At 49.2% G+C, this 20,144-nt stretch overlaps 2 protein-coding genes and 2 long non-coding RNA genes across 10 annotated transcripts in view; 2 read left to right on the top strand and 2 right to left on the bottom strand.

Moving 5' to 3' along the window:
- The window catches only part of SUMF1 (sulfatase modifying factor 1), a 39,396-nt gene extending 33,446 nt beyond the window's left edge, over positions 1–5,950 (bottom strand). The window contains exons 1-2 of the mRNA XM_075095608.1: positions 5,681–5,950; positions 809–982 (exon numbers count right to left, since the gene is read on the bottom strand). Of these exons, the coding sequence (XP_074951709.1) occupies positions 809–982; positions 5,681–5,917 (411 nt within the window). The 5' untranslated portion in view covers positions 5,918–5,950. The remainder of the gene's footprint in view (positions 1–808; positions 983–5,680) is intronic.
- Positions 5,778–8,179, top strand: LOC142058453 (uncharacterized). The gene is made up of 2 exons (XR_012660996.1): positions 5,778–6,080; positions 6,749–8,179. It is a non-coding gene; the product is annotated as an uncharacterized LOC142058453 (long non-coding RNA).
- Positions 8,180–8,658: 479 nt separating this feature from the next.
- LOC142058448 (uncharacterized) lies at positions 8,659–11,924 on the bottom strand. 2 transcript variants are annotated; one of them, XR_012660994.1, is made up of 3 exons: positions 11,019–11,924; positions 10,283–10,574; positions 8,659–9,818 (listed from the first exon to the last, which is right to left on the bottom strand). It is a non-coding gene; the product is annotated as an uncharacterized LOC142058448 (long non-coding RNA). The 2 variants fall into 2 exon arrangements; XR_012660993.1 differs by having other exon boundaries at positions 10,283–11,924.
- A 289-nt stretch (positions 11,925–12,213) lies between these two features.
- Positions 12,214–20,144, top strand: part of ITPR1 (inositol 1,4,5-trisphosphate receptor type 1) — a 180,732-nt gene continuing 172,801 nt past the window's right edge. For 5 of the 6 annotated variants that reach the window (XM_075095602.1, XM_075095603.1, XM_075095599.1 and 2 more), the window contains exon 1: positions 12,214–12,385. The gene's annotated coding sequence lies outside the window, so the exon portion shown is untranslated. The remainder of the gene's footprint in view (positions 12,386–20,144) is intronic. The other variant, XM_075095604.1, reaches the window with a different exon arrangement.

The following is a 20,144-nucleotide window of genomic DNA, read 5'->3' as shown; positions in this document are numbered from 1 at the left end:
TTCATCCAACCAGAAGGATCCTGTCTTCCAAATGAGAACCAGTTTAACAAGAGAATTCAGCAAAGTGCCTCCTTTGAGACCTGATCATTACCAGAGCTTTTATTTGCCTAAAAGGCCTGTCAGGGTTTTATAAAGTTGCGTAGGAACAGTCAACTGTCAGGAAAGATCAGAGCCTCAGGCACAGGTGGCTTCTTTCTTGGAAGAACCTTAGCATATTCTTTCTTAGTCCATTGTTCCCAGTAACATGCACAAAACTATTATTATATTTGCTATTATACCTTCTTTAGGCAGCGGGGCTTTCAGTTGCTCAGCTCATTAGCAAGTACCTGCGCTGAACTAGCCTGCAGAGTCCTCTGCTATCACAGTTTTTCAAATCCCTTCTCCCCTATTCCTCTAAAATAAGGAAAATTTAACATAGTTGTACTGGTACAAAGGTATCCTAGCACCGAAAGGCCAAAAAAAACCCCAAACAAAAACAACCCAAACAACAATAAAAACCCCCAAAACCCTGCACAGACATCTTCAGCCAGCTGTTAGCTTCACCCAGCCTGCCTCAGTCGTATCGCAGGGAAGATACTAGTTCAGCTATCAAGACACTAAATGTAACAGTGTACATCTAAGTGCCCTTTCAGACCCCTGGGCAGCAAGGCAGGACAATTTTCTCTCAACACTACTTACATCAGAAACCTTCTAGTATGCAAATCCCAAGCAAGTATTGCGACATCCTTCAAAAAGGAAAAACCTACATTTTTAACAGGGATTTCGCCAACACAAAGAAGACAGGCGACCGTATACCTTTTTGCCTTACCTCAGTAACGTACCCAGTGGAATTAACAAATCTCTCAAACTCCTCATTGCTGACCTCATACTGATCCATGTAGAAACTGTTAACGTGGACTCTTCTAGCAGGCCATTCTCCATCTTGCTGTATTTCAGGCTCATCAGTGCCCATTGTGAACACTCCTCCTGGAACAGCGACCATCTGCAGAGACACCACCACCCAAAAGATTACGAAAAACGAAAGACTGAAAGGTCTCTTGTTGGTCGTACTGCTCCTCCGCCTCATCCCCGGAGGTGCTTTTGCTTTGAGCAGCACTTCCCTGACAGAAGCGGCACAACATAATCGTAACAGCGGCGTCTTGATCACCACCTGTTTGGAAGAAACAGCAAGCAGAAGTTAAACTGAGAACAAAAACCCCATTTGTAGCTCTTTCTACGTGAAGTCTGGGTAATTAGGAACTTCTACTGAGGGTAATGCTTGTGCTCTAATGAGGAGAAACATGTGCCCTTACTGTACCTAAGAGACAAGAAACAAGCCAGAGTCCTTTCTGCTCATTCTCAGATGAGGAATTTTGACATTTCACTCTCTTCCTAAGAAAGGTTTGATGCATCCACAAAGAATATTAAGATTATGAAACTGTGAAGTGCTCTTTTGTGGACAAGCCTATGCCCATTTACATACTAACTACACATGGTTTTTCATTTAATAACAGGCATGTGCAGCATTTTATTACCAACCATGCCGCTAGCTGGCAGGTAGACACAGCACCTGCAGCTCCGTGTGCCAGAGACAAGACATACCTTCGAGTCAGTTATATTCCTCTCCTCTGAAGACTGGCCTTGGACAGGAGCCTCAAGCTTCAGAAGTAAAGGATGAGTGACACGACAACATTTTAACTATTTCAATACGATGTTTTTTCCCCTTTAAAGCCTCAGTCAGTTTCCAGAGGAACAACACACGTTTTCCCTCGGCTTTAGCGGGCTCTTTCCAGGAAGACAAAGGCACCAGAGGTCTTGTCGTGCCTCATCAGATGTTTCCCAAGAGCTCTCTAAAGATCACAGACTGGGCAACACACTCCTCACCCAAGAGCGGTTCACCCAAAAAGCAAGAGCACCCACGATTCCTGCTCAGAAGCCCATGCTGGAACGAAGAATGACAGCTCAGGCTGCGTAAAGTCTTCCCAATGGGCAGGTGACGTTTCAAGGGCCGACGCTACCCAAGAGCTAGCTCGCCAAGAAGTTGCATAACTCATCACCATCATCAACAGATGAAAGAATCAGGGAAGAAAACTCCTCCTTTCTTTTCAGTATTCCTGAGCTACCTTCATCCCCTAACCCACACTGAGTCCAGCCACCTCACTCATCCTCCGGCACCGGTCAGAGGTTTGTGGGTGGGTGAGCCCCAAAAAAGCCAGCCAGCACTGACGTAGCCATCCACTCTGGAAAATAGCCTGGCACATCATATTGCCCCTGAACACACCTTGGCAGTTATCTGCGATCACACACCACTCTTACAAGGAATTAAAGCAGGCGGACTGGTGACAGAACCTAAAATGAGCAAAGCCAGTTCTAAGAGATAGAAATTTATTTTATTTTTTTTGCAAGAGCCTGATATTTGGTAGGCAGGAAATTAAAGTCTAACAACAGAAATATTCAGCAGGAGAGACGTTTCCAGAGTAGCACACTTAACACTACTTCAAAAGTGTAGTTTATGTTCTGACGGAAAAAGAAGCCTGGCTTTTAGATGTACGAGAGTTCAAACAAAATTCCATATGCATATAGTGGAATAACACTGGATGCAACATGTATATTAAAAGCAGCCAAACTGCAGAGAGAGGGCTGTGAAAAATGGGAACTGATATAACCTTACTTAGATGAAGAGGCAAGTTCACAGAACCAAATACGAACTTTGGACTTTGTACATATACCCATTTTACAGCACGGCCTAGATTATAGGACCTTGAGTATTCTATAGGTGGATTTTTTTGGTTTTTTTTTTTTTCTTACTTTACAAGATTCTCTTCATAAAGTTGGATACTTTCACCAAAACAGCTTATCTGGATGCCCACCGTGACTCACAAACCAGGAAGACAAAAAGAATCATTAATTACCTTCTAGCTTTTGGAGTTTACTGTCATTTACGCTCACCTCAGCTGTCCTGCACCTCTCCCTATTCATAAGAGAATTGAGTATTTGACATAAGCTTACATACCCAATTTCATTGTTTCTTCTCCACCACAGACCTCTCCTTTTGTTTGGATCTCTCTCAGCAACACTTAAAATTCACACAACTTGCAAGAGGCCTGTAAGAAGCGCTACAAATACTTTTTCCTCTGAACTAACCACATTTGAAGCTAGCTGCATCCTCATAACTTTGTCTCCACTAAAAAGAATCCGAGCACTTACAGACTACTCTTAACTGAATCCATAAAAGGGCTTCAGCATAAATTTGCTTACATTTTTTAGGACTTAGGCAATGGCAGCGTGGTACAGAGTTGCACCACTTCCTTCCTTCCAATCTCTTTCCAACCCACTGTAGCTAAAACGACTCCTTGAAGCAGTCTTCAAAGCAAGACTCAGAGCTCGCTAGTGAGCTGCTGTCTAAAAGCACATGTAAAATTAACTCTTACTTTACAGCCTAGCATTCATGTCCAAAACCTGAAAAATCTCGATAGATTGCCAGTGTGTGTTCAGCTAGGAATGTCCAAAAGCTTCCTTATGAACCTGCTGCTTTTGCAGCCCTCTCACACAGTTACAGCTGAGACTTCTGGCATGTCCACCAGCGTTGTGTCCAACCCGGATACCAAATATTGACTCCACAGGATTATCCTCCCCCACCAAGGCTCATTTCACAGCTCCACCTCCTGTTTGGAAATAAAGGCCTTCCTTTGACAGCCAGCTGTGTGATAACACCACATCATAGGCTGCAAGGCTGAGATGTCTGACAGCGCTCCTCAGCTGAGGATGGTGGAATATAACACTGTCTGCACAGACATCACATTCAGAAGCCACGATCGTATAGTTAATGAGGCAGCTTTAACATCCAGTTTTAAAATACCGGTAGCTAGCACTGAGGAACTAATCTCTCATAAAGATCAAGTTGAACTACGGAGTCAGAAATCCAACAGCAGAGGCCAGGAGTTACATAATTTACTGTATCAGGTAGAGCGTGCAACAATAATTGCCTGAATCTCCACAATATTGCTTAGCTAACGCATGCAGTTCATTGCCCTCAAAGCTCAACTTCCATAACAAGGACTGCATTTGCCTATTATTATACTTATGTTGAAAGTACTATGGCGATACAGAGCAGACCCACTAGAGTTCTAGCTCCCCATTTCTACAGATGTAGAGGAAATAATTCTTCTTGGTTGTGGTTGAGGTAGAAGCCAATTTTTCACTCAGTTCCCTTCTGGTAAAAATGTTTCTAGCTAAGCATAATCAAGTTATGCTATGAACATAGCTTAAAACCCAGCAGCAGTTCAGTTTCACTATCTGCTGCTGAAGTTGCCAGCTTCCTTGCATAAAGTAAGAGTCAAATGATTTTTTTTCACCCTGCAATGAGACCCACAGTGAAATGCCAAAATGACATGAAACATATATTAGTGACATAGAGCCCAAGTGCAGTATGGACTATGTAATTTGTACTCATTAAATATTCTCAAGTTTCTTAAGCACAGCCTGCAATAGTAAAGTCATAGTTACCACTGTGCATCCTTCCCCTTACTTGGAAATTTTCCACGCTGCCTGTGTGACACAGGCTTTTTCCAAGCCAACACAGCTTGCCAGCGTTACAGCACCAAGAGGCGATTCGAGAGGCAGCCCCTCACATTCTTCCTGTTTACGAGCACGAGAACAAGATCCAAGTCCACTGCGGTATAATTTTGTCTGCCAAAGTCTACTAGCACCTTTCATGAAATGAAACAGCAACCCCATTTCTAATAACTGAAGATATCTCATCCACTGAGGCTTTTGGTCTCCAATGGTACAAAAAGACTCAGCATCCCTTCGCAGTAAGCACCGCCACAGCACATCAACACACTTTAAATTATGCCTTCAATAAGAAGGCACATTCTGCCCCGGACCATGTCTTTCAGAAGAGCAGTAACAGCAATAGAAAGGAATAAGCAATTAAACCTGAATGGATCTCTAGATATGGATACATCAACGATGGCGATGCTGAAACGCACGCAAGAGACCTGGCACATCACTTGCTGGCGTTTCAATTCCCTTGATACTGACACAGACCTAAAAGAGGTTGGTGGGGAGAAACCAGCGCCAGAGCCGTACTGACGGTCACGATGTAAGGGAGCACACTAGCAGAGCTCCCACCTCCCTGGGCCCTACGGCAGCAGACAGCCCCACGTACGTGGGTACTCTGGGCCATGCTCGCCCAGGGTTGGCCTGGTAAAGGCACAGGGAGGCCTGCCAAAACAAGCAGCCAAGAAAAAACACCTCGACTCAGTTTGTCACATCTCAGCTTTGCACAAGGAAGAGCAGTCTGGGTGGACACGAGTGGGGACACGAGGATGGCCACCAGGACACAGGCGCCGCTGCCCAGGCCTCTCCCCATCTTCTGGAGCACCCAAAGGACCCGGGTGACACTGCGGCTCTCTGAGACGGAAACACACGATGGGACCGGGCGAAGCAGCCGCCCCCGAGCAGAGCCCCTCGCCAGTCAGGCCCAGGAGGGCCACGAAACAGCTTCCATTTCTCTTTCCACATAGAAACTGTAACGCGGGCTGCCCGTTGCCCCCCCCCGCCCCGAGCACCGCGGAGGCCCAGCTCAGCCGGCACCGCCCCACGGCCCGGCTCGCCACAGTCCTCCCGCCCCCGGCCGCGACGACAACGGCGGGGTGGAGCGCGGTGGAGCGGGGTGAAGCAGCGCCCCGCCGCTCACCGGACTGCGCCCGCCGCTCCGGGTGCCGCTCGCCGCCGCCGCCGCCGAGTACCGCCGCGCTGCCACCTCCCGCCCGTCACCACCGCCGCCGCCGCCGCCGCCGCCGCCACTCCGGTCAGCGCTACTGCAGCCGCAGTCCCCGCCGGGCGCCGCCGCCCCGGCCGCCGCCGCCGCCAGCCCCAGCAGCAGGAGGAGGCAGCGGGACGCCCGGCCGCCCGCCGCCGCGGGCGCAGCCATGTTGGCAGGGGCACCACGTGCCGCCCGCAGTCAGGTGACGAGCCGCCCTTAAAGGGGCCAGTGCCCCTCGGCGCCGTTCCCGCCCCGCCGGGAGGCGGGTCGCCCGCCTCAGGGGGAGCTGGGGCGCAGCGGTGCGGGTGGGGTTTGTGCTTCGTCCCCAGAGGTGTGTGAAGCTTCGTGAGGCTTTGTGAGGGAGCGGGGGAGTGTCGACCCCGCGGCGGGGCGTCCCTCAGGCGGGAGGGTGGCCGTGCCCAAGGCTGGCTCCAAGTTTGCCTTTCCAGCGTCTGGAAAGAAGTAGGTGCTGAAGCAAACATGGCCTAAACAAAGCTCTGCTTCTGCAGAGGCGCCGTACCCAGTGCTCTGGCACCCAACGGGGTGTATTAATGCATGTGGCATTGGGTTCATTCACGCTGTACGTCCAGTGCTTGTTACAGTCGTCATTCTCGATAAAAATACATTAAATTAATGCAGATAATTTCATAACTCTGCCTCAATACGATCCCTTGGCACGACACAATCGTTTACCGTTCATTTCCCCTCCATGGAGAAAAAACAGGGAAATACAGATGCTGCCTTGAAGTATTCCCGCTTCGAGATGTCAAAAACTGCAACTAGGGTCATCGTAGTTGACCGACGATGTTAACTCAGCAAGATTTGTAGTAAAGGGAAGTTCAGACTGTGTAGGTATCACCCAGCAGAAGTGAGGACTGGCGCTTCCGTAAGCTCTCTTGGGAATCGTTGCTCCTCACTTGCAGCAAGCAGCGAGCTCTCCAGGCCTTGCTCTCCGGCTGGGGCCGTGGGTGTTTTAAGCTCTTTCTTGCTCTTTTGCAGCAAATCGGTGCAACGGAACTGCAGCTGAAGGACAGCCAACAGCACGCAGATAGCATTAATGTCAGAGACTCGTACGAGCTGCAGGTCTAAGGCACAAAAAGTAAGTGCTTACACCTTTGTGTTCAATAGCAGTATGGAGCGTGAGAGTGCGTACGTGCTTGCCTCCTAAGAGAACCTTCATCTCCTCTCTTAATGGGGGATGATGCAACTCAGCATCATTTCAGAATAAGGACTTAGGAAAAAATAAAGAAACGGTAATTTCCTTGGGCATTTCTGTTCGTGTACCCATCCCAGGGTTTTGATTTTTCACTTTTAGAAATGGATTTTACGAAGTATGACACAACCAGTCTTTATGGCAAAAAGATCACCATGGAGGGGGGAAAACATCACTGGAGGAGGGGAAAACGAGAAACCTGCTTTTCTTTCCAAGTGAATATCAAATCCTTTTACTGCACTTTTGGGGTTTTTTTACAGGCGTTTTCATTTCAGGTGACTGAGAAGTTGTTTGTCACAAGCCAGGTGAACAGCAACATGCTAGTGTGCAAGCCAAGCAGGTCACAAATGGAAACGTACTTTATGGAGGCACGATGGCCTCCTGCTTTACTTTTGGGAGAGGTAGCCATTTGCTGTTAGCAGCAAGAAGCAAATTACTACCCCACTCTGCGCCAGCTCGGCTGGCTGGGACTTTGTGATCAGAGCAAAGCTCTTCCCACTCAGCGTCCCCCTGCTAAGGGGCTGGGGGAGGAGCAGGTGCAGATGCCTGCTTTCTTGTGTGGCATAGGTCCAAAGTCCTGCTAGCTCGTTCACAGGCAGAAAGGGTGTGCTGCTTTTGTATTCCCCTGTACGCATTGCACAGCCAAGGTACAGAGCCTAAGGCAGCTCTCTCAGTCGAGAACTGTCAATACCTTCTTCATCAGGGAACTGGCGATGCCCTTGTTTTCCTTTGATTTTCCTGTAGCTCACTGTAGTTGTTGAAGATGTTGGTGCTCTGTCATTGTCCTGGTTTTGGCTGGGATGGAGTTAAGTTTCCTCCCAGCAGCTGGTACAGTGCTGGGGTTTGGGTTTGGCGTGAGAATAATGTTGATGACACAGTGATGGTTTAGTTGTTGCTGAGCAGTGCCTACGCTAAGTCAAGGACTTTCCAGCTCCCCGTGCTCTGCCGGGGGCACAAGAAGGCGGGAGGGGAGGGGGCACAGCCGGGACAGCTGACCCCAACTGGCCAGAGGGATATTCCATACCATGTGATGTCATGCCCAGTATATAAACTGGGGGGAGTTGGGTGGGAGGCAGCGATCACTGCTTGGGGACGGGCTGGGCATCGGTTAGTGGGTGATGAGCAATTGCATCATCCATCTCTTATTTTGTATATTCTTTCACCATTATTATTATTTTCCCTTCCTTTTCTGTCCTATTAAATTGTCTTTATCTCAACCCACAAGTTTTACGTTTTTTTCCGATTCTCTCCCCCGCCCCACTGGGGGGAGTGAGCAAACGGCTGCGTGGTGATGAGCTGCCTGCTGGGTTAAACCCACGACAGTCGTTTAAATCTTTACTTTGTGTGGGAGCTTCTGTTCAGGACTGTCAGCAGAATGGATCTTCTTCTGGATCCTCCACCGTGCTGAAAGAAATCTTTACTCTTTCTGTGGGATATTAATTCAAAATATTTTATATAATTTTCCCCTATACAGATTAGGAGCGTGCAGCAAAAAGAAGTGTGGCCATAGTGAAGGAGGTGGGGGGGGTTTGTTGTTTTCCATTAGTACTGGAAAGGAACAGTACACAACTGTATTTGCTGTATGAAATTGTACCGTGTGTCAAATGACAGCGCTGGCAGCCTTCACAAGAATGCATTTCAGTTATCCATCATCGGTCCCTTTTGCCCTGTGACGTCCTTAGAAAAGCAACAGAGCGCAGGAAAATAAATGAATGCAAATTTAATTATAAAATCAACCCTTGCTGCTGCGGGGTCAGAAAATGTAAACATTCCTTTTATGTTGAAACAGCGATCTTAGCCCTGTGCATTAATGAATCCCTCTGAAAATCCAAAGTAAATATAACGTATTTTCTCCTTCCAATGCAATTTACTGAAATGACAGCAAAATCTAGGTATCCAAATTCTGCAGTCTTCTAGAACTGAAGAGAGTCTGCCAGGATAACTTCCCCTTATTAAAGCCATGGGATTCTGGCTGTGTCATGATGGAATTCAAGAAAATCGGCTAATTTCCAATGGGCAGGGACAGTTCTCTAGTGTATCTTGCCCACTCGTTCTCATTGCTCATTTTCCTAGAATTCTTTCCTGCATCACTTACATACTTCCATCCGGAGGGTTTACGTTCCTCCTTCTCTCAGGAGACTAGATGAAATAATTACAGTTTGCTTGTGAGCAACACCCAACTTCCAGTTTGCAATCCTGAGGACTTCCTGAAAACTTTCGCTGGTGTCATTTATGGCTGCATTTACGGTGGCATTTATGGTCATTTAGGGTTTGTCCCCCTAAGCCATTTGTTCCCAGGCAGCAAATCTCTTCCACGCAGGGTTTAATTATTCTCTTTCCACGCACCGAGTGCGCCGTGCTTCAGGATTACGACAGTGACTTCAGCGTTAGTAAAATATTATAGAAGTGAGAGACTTTTCAGCACTTAGCCAAAAAGCTGAGATGTTGCCTAGCGTTCGTCCCTCTTGTTAGCAGTGCTTTTCACCTCAGCACTGCAGTGCTGGCGTGGACAGCTCTGACGGTGGCAAGCTTTTGTGATCAGCTACCTCGTCATGAAGACCAGCCACAAGCCAGATCAGACAGTTTGATCCTTGAAGTCCTGGTGGCTGCCCGGAATACCTTCTGTGCTCATTTTCCTTCCAGGGCTGCTGATTGTGCAGCTGAAACAACAGCAGAGACCAAAAACCGTTGCAAACCCAGCCAGCAGGCTGGGGTGCTTTCTGTCCAAAATAGTCCAAAGAAGTCAACAGTTCATCACAAATTCGGCAGCGTTAAACAAGATAATATTGTTCTTATTCTTGGCTAATAAAAGACTTCATCATAACATCTTTCGTCAATATTGAATTCACATGGTTGCTACAAATAAGGTAGTGATGGATCAGAATAAGGTTCAAAATGGAGGAAAAGAACGGAGTTTGCCAAGAGCAAAACCATAAATCCCTTGCAACGTTTTCCTGCAACTGAAATCACTTATGTGATTGGGCTAAACGTCTCTACTACAGCACTCTAAAGACTGAAGTGATACCTACCGAGTAGTATTTTTTTCACTACTTCCTTTCTGAATTCTTGAACAGTTCTCATGCCTTAGACCCTCTGCGTACGTGCGTGTGGTCTAAACCCAAGCCCTGGTTTGCTGCTGAGCGAACAGGGCTGCATTCCCCACCCCCGGCGCTACCGGCTGTGGCTCACGTCATCCATGAAGCACTTGCTTTAAGAGAATAACTCCATGGAACTTCAGAGTGTGAAATTTTTCATTCCCAGACTGCCCTACTCTCATTTCTTCTTAAAGCTACAAGATTATAGAAGCCTTATGAACTCACCGTACCCGCAGCAGCATCCTAAAGCAAGTTCCCAAAGAGAAATGGAAACATTTTCCACTGTTGGAAATTTTCACGATTATCTTGCCTCTGCCAGGAACCTTTCAAATCCAGGAAGTCCTTTGCAGTACTTGATCAGTATTTTTGGCTGAAGGGCCTTCAGAAGCACAAACTCCATGGCCTTTGAAGAACTGACCAAGACCCAGAAGCAACCGTAGTCCACGAGAGAAAATGCAGCCTTTGATACTCTGCCTTCCGGGGGGGCTGCGAGATCTGGTAGGACTGGACACGACTGCTGTAAGGGAAGCAGGGAGAGATGTGTACGCGACTCTTCAGACAATGAACTGGGGATTTGCAGCTGGGGACAAAGCAGAACCCCAGGTCTTCTCTGCTGTCTCCTCTGTGCCCCACGTTCCCAGACCTTCATACTGTCAGGTTGGGGGGGGGCTGGGGGAGCTGCACACCCTCTGGCTGTGGGAAATCCCCCAAAACTGTGGCTGACGTTACATGCAAATGCTGCTGCCGCTCTGATTTGGCGCCCAGTAATGAAGACGTTTCAAGGCATGCTGCTAGCATCTCTGCTAAAGGTGTTCAGTGGGCAAAGCTCTTTGGCGCTGGCTCTGGTGACAGCCCTTATGTCACTGCCTAAGTGCACCAGACGTCCTACCACTTGCTGTCCTCAGCCTACTAAACTCATCCAGAGATTAGATTTGATTACACGAGAATTCATTAGGATTACCTAATGACGTTAGGCACCATTACTCTGCCAAATTTCCGATGAGTAATGGATTGTAGTATTGCAGCCATTTGTGGAAAACATAGAACTGTATTCGCTGTCCTTCTCTTAAGTTCCTAAGTCATGGACTTCAGCTCCTGCGTATTCTGGCTTGAGAGCCATCATTACAACTCCTCTGACGTTACTTTTTCATGAAGCACCGACACAGTGGTAGGTTGTGTTGAATCGGACCACGGGCTGATCCGGAGTCATTCCTTTTCTCCAGCGGTGGGAAGCAAGCAGCGAGCCCGGCGGCAGCAGCAGTTACACCCCGTTTCCTATCTGATAGCCCAGGGGTGGAAGGGAGAGGAGGGAAGTGCTTTCCTCACCTAATGCCAACTGAAGTGATGCAGCAGTTCTGCGGCGTGAACGCCGCGTCCGTGTCAGCGAGGCGCTTCGTGCTGCCAAACGCAGCAACTTGTACCCTACAGAGGGCACAAAAATGACAGTATTTTATAGGACAATATAACTTGACTAATATTTTAAGGACAAGTAATTGCATAATACAAGAAATAAAAGGAAATGTTGCTTATTTTTTATCACCGTCGGTCATCCTGGCTTAAGTTGCGTTGTCGGTAGGCAGGCTTTAACGGCAGCAGCATCCCTATGCCAGTCTTACCAAAGAGGAGACCAGGTAAAACTCACAATTTTCAAATTTTTAAACCATTCTTCTGCTAAACAGCTATTTCACGGTGCGTTGCCACGCTTCTGCGGCCCCAGCTGTCCTCAGCCAAGGGCGATCTTCCAATAACGGAGTTGCCCCAGCAGCGAGAGCGGCAGGTGTCAATAATCTTGCGAAATCCTGACCCCTCCTAAACCAGTGGGCGGGTTTAAGCCTGGTTTCCCCTTATTTCGCGCCTCCCAAACCGCGTCGAGACCCGCTCCGCGACCCGACTCCCCCCCACCCCGGAACACAACACCTCCCGGAGCGCCCCCACGCTCCTGGTTTAGCTCCCGGTGGGTTTCGAACCTGCGGCTCTGAAGCAGCTCGGCAGCGGCGGAGCGCCGGCTCCGCCCTCCTCCGGCGCCGCGCCGCGGTGCACGCCGGGAGTTGTAGTCCCGCGGGGAGCACTGCCAGAGGCAGCGCCGCGCCGCAGGGACTCGGCTACCCAGAAGGCCCCGCGGCGGTATATAGGGCGCGGCGGCGGGCGGCGGGCGCAGTAACCATGTGGATGTGCAGCTGAGGCGGCGGCGGGCGGGGCGGGGCGGGACCGGACCGGGCGGGCGGGGAGCTCGGCGCAGCCTCCATCCTAACGGGACCGGGCAGCGCCGCGCCGCCAGCATGGGGCTGCCGGGCCGCCGCTAGCCTGCCCCGCCACCACCGGAGCCAGGTAGGGCCGGGGCGGGCCCCCTTCCTTCTTCGAGTAAGGCGAGGCGAGGCAGCCCGCCGCCGTGCCGTGCCGTGCCGGGAGGGGGTGGCCGGCCGCCGGGGCTCCCGCGGGACCGGGCAGGGTCACCCCACCCCACCTCACCCCCGGTTGCGCGGGGAGCGGAGCCGGGCCGCCGCTGCGCCGGGGCGGGGGTGAGCGCCGCCGGGGCCGGGGTCGCCTGCCCCGGGCGCGTCTCGCCGCCGCTCCCCCGGCGGGACGGCCGGGCCCCGGCGGTGCAGCCCCGGGCCGGCTCCAACTTTGCCTCCTGCTTTTCTTCGCGCTCGGAGTTGAGGCGCAGTTGCCGGGGGCGCTCCGCGTTATGTAAACACTTGGGAGCGCCGGTGGGGACTCGGCGGCGGGCGACCTTACTCTTAAATGGTCAAAAGCCGGGCAGCTGTGGGTGGATGTTTCCGAGGGTCTCGGCGGCTGCTCCGAGAGGCCAAATATTTAGCTGTTTCCCGGACTACAACAAGTGGACTGCGGGGAGGGGGGCGGGGAGGGGGCATCTGTGCATTCCCCACGTACGGGGAATGTGTCATAATTGTGAGCGGGTTCGCGTCTTCGTGCGAAAAGCTCGGTTCTCGCTGGTCGGTTTGGGGCTGGAGGCAGCCTCCCGGCTCCCCTGACCGTGCGGAGGGGCTGCCTGCCCCAGGCCCCCTCGCCGCGTTCCCCTGGGTGCGGGGGGGAGGCTTTGCTGTACGGCCCCCTGCAGCAGCGGGCTCGATGCGGGGGCTTGGGGTCGGTCAGGCTTTCCCCTCTAGCCCAAAACCTCTTTGCCCCACGTGAGTTCAGTCCGGCTCGCAGCAGTTTATATAAAAAAAGACTCCAACAGGTGAAAGGTTTGAATTACTGCATCGAATGTGTCGCCGCACGCACCGTGCAGCGGTTCGCCTGTGCCCGCTCGACTGCAGGCGGATGGGGCTGTGCTGTTGCTACTCGTAAATCAAGCAGGGAAAACGGGGCTAATACAGTCCGTATCCTTGCCTTAGGAAGATTTATTTAGCGACTCAAAGTCACGCGTGGAGTAGTGTGCGTGTACGGCAGCTGTTTGTTTTAGTATTGATGATGGCTAGTTCCTGTACATGCGTTTTGTTTCTTAAACCTGCGCTTTATTTGCCTTTAAGTTTCTTTTCCTGTGCTTGGAAATTTGCCTGGTATCCCAGAACTTGCAAACCTGTTGAGCCAAAGGACTCGTGGACTCAGAGCCCTGTCTGAAGGCCCTCATCTGACTTGCTTTCCTGGCGGGGTTCAGCTGGTGAGCGAGGGATGTGATGGGAAGCCAGTATCCATTTCTTTCCCCCAGTGGTTTCTCTGTGGTTAAGTTAACAGGCTACCAGGCTCTGGGTTTTGTTGTTTGTTTATTTTCTGGATCTCTACTTTAAGTCAGTTTCTTCCTGCTGAAAATATTTCAGGTTCTGAATGCTCAGTGGTTTTGCAGGTGTAAGGTCGGTGCCTGAAACAGTAACAGTGTTCCGCGGCATTGTGGCTGTAGCAAAGGGTTGGTTACCCAACGCTGGTTGTTCAGTGAGCGGAGAAAACTGGTGGCATCGATCAGACCAAAATCTCTGGTGTAACGGGACACCTGATGAAACAAAGGTGAAAGTTGACCGCTATGGAAACCAGCGACTTGAAGCGGTGCGAATGTGTAGTGGCCAGTACGTGTAAACCAAAAAAGGAGTTATTGTGGAAACGAAAACACAGCTCCAGTGCTTTTCAAAACAAGCTGTTACAGGAGCGCTGTCAAATAAGCTGTTTGCTGAGCTGATTATTTCTAATACGTTCTTTAAGCCATCTTCTGTTTGTCAATAACAATTTTTTCCTTCTTAAAATATACCTTATTCCACCCTGAGGTTAAAGGGTTTGCTTAGGTGAGTTTTTTCCCCATCTGCTTGTTTTGCAGCATCAATTAAGCCTTGAAATAGGGAGTCATCTGGTTTCCTCTTGCAGGGGTTCATAAATTAGGAAGTAAACAAGCAGCAAGATTAACTTTGGTTTGCCTTTGCAATCGTGGGGTGGAGCTTGACTGTGGGAAATAGTGTATTTTTTTTAAGACTTGCTAGTCCCCAACACCATTGTTGGAGGGCGGAAAAGGCCCCGGTGAAGAGCGCGGAAGGGGCGAGCGCTTGGTCGGTGCGTTCTTGGGTGACTGTTGCTGGAGTTGCAGGTCTGGGTAACGAGGGGTGTAACGTGGTCTCTCTCAACGCCTCAGCAAATCCCTGTTGGTGTGGGGTAGACTGGAAAGTGGAAAAATTGAGTTCAAGTGAAGAAATAGTCTCAAGTCCTGGCAGCTCACGAATGCCATCGCAACTTAGAGCGAGGCTTGCGAACCATGACATCCTGCTGTTGTGTGGTGTGAGGTCTTGGTCTGATTTCATAGTAACTCTTCTTATAAAGGCAGTGCTGAATAGCGTTACAGTGTGGCAGTGTGAGAAGGTGGGCGGTCACCTGCAAGGGTGGCAGAGTCCAGATGAAACGTGCAAGCAAGGTTCCAGCTCCTCCAGTATGGCAAGTGTGTGTGCGCGCCATGAGAAGGGTACCAGCCCTGGAAAGACACCTACTGGTGTGGTTCAGAAGCCCATCCTGGAAGCAGGAGCTCCTTTCACCTGCTTCCTGTAGGATGAGCTGGTCTCTCCTGGTAGATGGCTGAAATGGACCATATAGCGGTGAAACGTCTTTTTCAGTGCTATAAAGCAGGCTTAAAACAGGACCCAGGTACCTGGAGCCCCTCTCTTGTACCTGCCCTCGGATGAAGCAGTCAGAAGAACAGGTGTAGCCCGTTCTGGTTGTTTTGTTGACTTGCTGTTCCCCTGTGATGCTGCGCGTGGTAATTCTTCAGTGCACAGCGTGCTCCTTGGGAGTATCTGATGTGTCAAGCTGCAGAGTGTGCTGGGAGTCTTTGAGACGTTATTGCCCCATAAATATAAGATAGTTGTAGGATTATGTCTTCAGGGCGGGAGGAATCTCTAGATCCCGTGGGAGGTGGGATGAGGGTAGTGGCTCTGTAGTAGCTGGTAGATGAGCTGCTCACTCGCCTGTGGGTGAGTGTGAGGGAAGGCAGCTTCCCCAGAGCACCTTATGGAGACCAGAGGAGTTTAGAGGTAGAAAATGATGTGCTGCTAGAAAGTTACATAAACGTAACGTTCCTCTCACTGCAGTATTAATCCGGTTTCGTAAAAATCTGCCTTTCGGTATGCTCCAAATCAGCTGCTTCTGCTGCTGAGATAGCACCTTCGCTAGTTTCTGTTGCTTCAGTAGCCTGTAGCCTTTTTTCTGCTGCTTCTGTGTGGTAGCACAGATGATGAGCTAAAAGCCATTGAGCAGTTTCATATAGTGGCCTACGCTGGGTACAGGCAGGCGCTGCTTTACTGGGTGCTGTGAAGGAGACTGGAAAAGCGGGCAGTATCTCTGGGCTGCCAAGCCAGACCCTGTCTGTGTCCATAGCTGTTCAAAATGATTCCTGTGCTCTTCCGCTGTGCATCTCCCAGAGGCTGCTGCAGGAGGCAGGGCGCCAAACAGCATGAGCTTTGATCTGGCTCGATATTCCTTTCTGATTTCTGTTCCCCGCGGACGCTGCAAAAGCACTACAGTAATTGTCGCCTGGTTCTCTGTCTTGGCACGGATGGGCAGTGGCCGGGTATGGAGGCAGAACCCTTTTTCCAGGGGGCTGCAACTGCTTGTTAGTTTGGCAGAGGCAACCACAGGAAGCGTGTGTTGTTGCTTGTTCTGTACCTGTTGAGAAAGTACATTTCCAGGTCTTCAGAGCAGTTGTGTTTTGTGGCACCAAATTGCTTTAGGGGAGGAAAAAAAAATTAAGATGAAAACTACAGAAACTGTAATTCAGACGAGGAAAGCTGCAAAATTCAACTGTGGATTCTGAACTCAGAAGAGTTTCATTTTCATAGTTGTGGTTTTGGTTAAGCCTATCAAAGCTTGGTTCAGAACTTATTTTTCCTTCCTAACAGTGTTATATGGAGAATAATATGTCACTTCAGATCTGAGCAAGTTAACCCTCTAGAGAGAAAAATGTGTTAGAAATTTGCATGGAAGTCTGCGTTATTTTGCTGGTTTATGGCTTGTGGCAATGTAATTGCAACCTGACATGCCAGAATGCCAAAGTGAGGAGCGCTGCAGAAAGCTGAGTGTTCGTACCTTGCTGGTGTTCGGCTGAACAGGTTATCGAAGGATGGTGAATAGCTCTGAGAAAACATAATGCCAGATGAAGCAAACTTCTGGGTTGGGGTGTTCGATAATGTTTCTGCTTTTGGAGTAATCTGATACTAAGCTATAAGGAAAGAGGCTTGGATACTGGATCAAATGTGATGATGTACACAGTTCATTCTCTCCTCGTCCCTGCGGCTTGCATGATGTCTGCAGTCAGACGGCGGTAATCTCTGTGCATCTACATGTAAGAAATTTCTGATCGCAGTAGGCCAAAAAAAGGCTATTGCCAAAAGGCTGTAGCTTTTTTTTTAAACTTCTGGCAATTGTTTAGTAGCAGTTTAGTATGAAACTTTTACAAATATTTCTTTTACGCCTTGGCCCATCCTATCCACTCTTGAGAAATTCAGAAATCTCCCAAGAAGTTCTGAAGAAAAAAGTTTTGATTGCAGTCCAGATACATCCCTCCTGCATCCCACTCTGAGAAGAGACGCACGGCCACGAAAGCAGATCCATGCCTGAGTTGGCTGATGATGCTTGATCTAAAAAGTTAATTAAAAACCTATCTTATTATTAAAACAACTCTGCAATCCCTGGAGGAGTGGCCATCTGTAAGGGTTAAGTAGATTCAGTTGTGAATGCTCGTTATGAGATAAGGTGGTACAGTATTTTGGCCCTTTGCTTCAGAACGCTGACTCGTGCTTGCAGTCTAGAAAATCACTGTTGGGGGCCCAACGTGTACAAGTCAACCTGGGAACTGGAGCCTTCATCTGTAAAGGAGCCCAGCCCACCCGGTTTTATTTTTTTGATCAGCAGGGCTCAAAGTAGGTCCCCTGGCCACCAGTGGTTCTCCACATGTGCGAATCATGTGCTGGAAGTGGCTCCTCCTCTTTGGCGGCTTGCCACAGGCACTTAGGTTTTAGTCTGCAGACCTGGATGCCTGCTGAGGTGTCTAGGAGGGAAGAGCAAGTGAGCTGAGCTTACCCTTGCGAGGGTTGCTGCATCTCAAAGACGAGAGAAGACTTACAAGCCTTCAATAGGAGAGACTTGCTAGTGGAAGAAAAGCGTTACCTTTATTGCTTCTGGAGACCCAAGGCTGCCAGGAGAGATCCAGCAAAGCCCAGCCGTGGAAAACGACGCCAGCGCCACCATGGAGGCCACAGAACCCCCGCCAAGGTGCAGTATTGGCGAAGGGAGGAATGGGAGGTGTAGGGTGCGGGAAGGGCGAAATCATTGGGCAAGCAGGGTCAGAGGGAGACGAGCAGACGCAGATGGATGAAGGCTAGTGAGGCGGACGGACAGAAGGAAAATACTTCGGTAGATTTAGGGTGTCTCGCGTTCGCTAAGGAGCGTGTATCTTGGGAGGAAGGAAGCTTGGAGGCTTGGTGGGGGGACGGGGCTGTGGGAGACAGCCCGTTCTGTGGTGAGCCTCAGTAGATATATGGCCATGCAAATGAAATTGGGACTGTTCTGTACCTTCCTCTTCCCTGGCTATTATTCTTCCTTGGCCAAACTCCAGTTGGTGTTCTAAACCCAGCTTGCTCTCTTTCCCCATGACATTGGTTGCCCTGGTTCTTTTGGCATGTTCCAACTCTCTCCTAATAGAAATATGCTGAAAAACACAGTGTGCTTGTATGGGCCTCATCCAGAGGCTGACGTCTAAGCTGCCTTCTCCCATCAGGGTTAGAGCCAGTAAGTACGAACTTCAGTAAGTATCAACTCCAGTAAGTGCTTCTGACTTTTAACAGGATTAAAAAGATGCTGTCAGGTCATACTTGGTTTGAAAGGAAAAGTAATTTTTTTCCCCGACAGTGTGTCTCTGATAGATTTTCTTTTTTCAGCTTTCTGCAGATGCCTGTCAATAGGATCCGTCAGTCGTGTTTCTTACATCAGCCTTGCGGCTGCTGTATAAGATGCTGCTGTATCAGATACCGCTGTCAAAGTGTAACTTTTACTACAAAGTGTAACTTCATACATGTTATAAGCGTGTTACTTTCGACCTGAATTTTCTGTAACTACTTTGGCTGGCTGCACTGGGCGAATTAAAAAAAAATAAATAACAAAACCCAAACAAAACCACAGGCACTCTGTCTGGGGAGAAAAGGATGTCATGCGTGCTTGCTTTCCTGTATTGAGGATTTGTTGAGGTTTAAGTTAACAAAATGAGTTACTTTATCTCTTTCTCCCTTTGTCTTAAACTGACTTTTGTTGCGGCTATGAAATAGTAACTTCTGAATAACTTTGTCATTGATATGGTAAAAATAATTTAAAAATATATTTCTGTGGAGTGGCAAATAGTGTGAATAGAACAGAATTAACTCGGCCATCGTTGGCTGTATGAATTTACACACCCCTTCCAACTTTATTCAAGAAAAGGGGGAAATGTAGGCTTGATTAGGTGTGCCATGAGACAGAGTTTCCTCCTGGAGAAGAGGGGAGGTGTGGACCCGGTGGATGGGGTTTCAGGAGACCTGGATTCAAGTCCGGGCTCTGAGTCTGACCCACTGTGTGTCCTTGAGAAAATCATAGCACTGTGCTGCTTCCTCCTTCCCCTCTTCCACACCCTCCATCCTGCCTGTTCAGGCTGCAGGCTCTAGGAAAATCTGCTGCGTTGTAAGCACTGGGAGGAAAAATACTCTGAGAAAGTGCATTTCTCCTCTTTAATCTAACGGTTCATCAAATGACAATTTGTCGGCAGATAGATAGCAGGCTCCTGGACATGAAAGGTTGCAGTTAAATGGAAAACAAGATCATGTGGTAGATAAACGTACCGTGCTGATATTTTTTATAACGTGTAATCTCTAAAATATAACTACATGTGCATAAAATTAGCAGCGCTGAACCCTCAACCCAACGCCATTCCTGAGCCGCCTCCCGCTGCAAGCGTGCGAGGGCGAGGATCCCGACGCTCGACTTGGCGCAGCTACGGGTCCCCTGTGCTGCTGTTGTTTTCCACGGGCTACGAACAGCGTTGGTGGTTGAGAAACAGCAGGATTTTGCTCTGCTGTTGACTTGGTGCTCAGCTGAGGAGCAAGGGAGCTTCCCTGAGCCGGCCCGCTCGGTGCGTGGGGCTTCCCCAGCTGCTTGTGCTCTGCTACCCAAAATCCATAGCATTTGTCTTTCCCTGGTGTGTGCAAAGAGCCCCTTTTAGATTTTTGCGAAGTGAGGAGCTTTGCAACTGATGGTGCTTTGTCCTGCAGCCCCCGAAGTGTGATTAATCACCAGATGATCTTTTAAATAGAGCACTTCCTCCTTGCTTTGGCTGTTTTAATGGGATTCTTACGGAATCTTTCTCACAGCCCTCAGGGAGGAAACCTTCATTTTTTATTGAAATAAGAGTGGGAAACATCGGGTTTTGGTCTCTGTTTTTAAGAAGTTCGCTGCACCTGTATAAATAGATACCGAATGCTGGGTGGGTGTTATCCAAAAAACCATGGAAATCATTGTTAGGAGAAACGTTGCATCAAGTCTATAGGGCCAAATTTTCAGCCAAGTACTCTTGTTGTAAAGTTTGGGTTTACCAAATTATTTAAGCCCTGGACTCTGCCTTAAACCTAGGGAG

This window comes from Phalacrocorax aristotelis, chromosome 6, assembly GCF_949628215.1.
Source record: "Phalacrocorax aristotelis chromosome 6, bGulAri2.1, whole genome shotgun sequence".
NCBI lineage: Eukaryota > Metazoa > Chordata > Aves > Suliformes > Phalacrocoracidae > Phalacrocorax > Phalacrocorax aristotelis.
The sequence above is the reverse complement of the archived record's forward strand: the minus strand, read 5'-3'. Positions and strand labels throughout refer to the sequence as shown.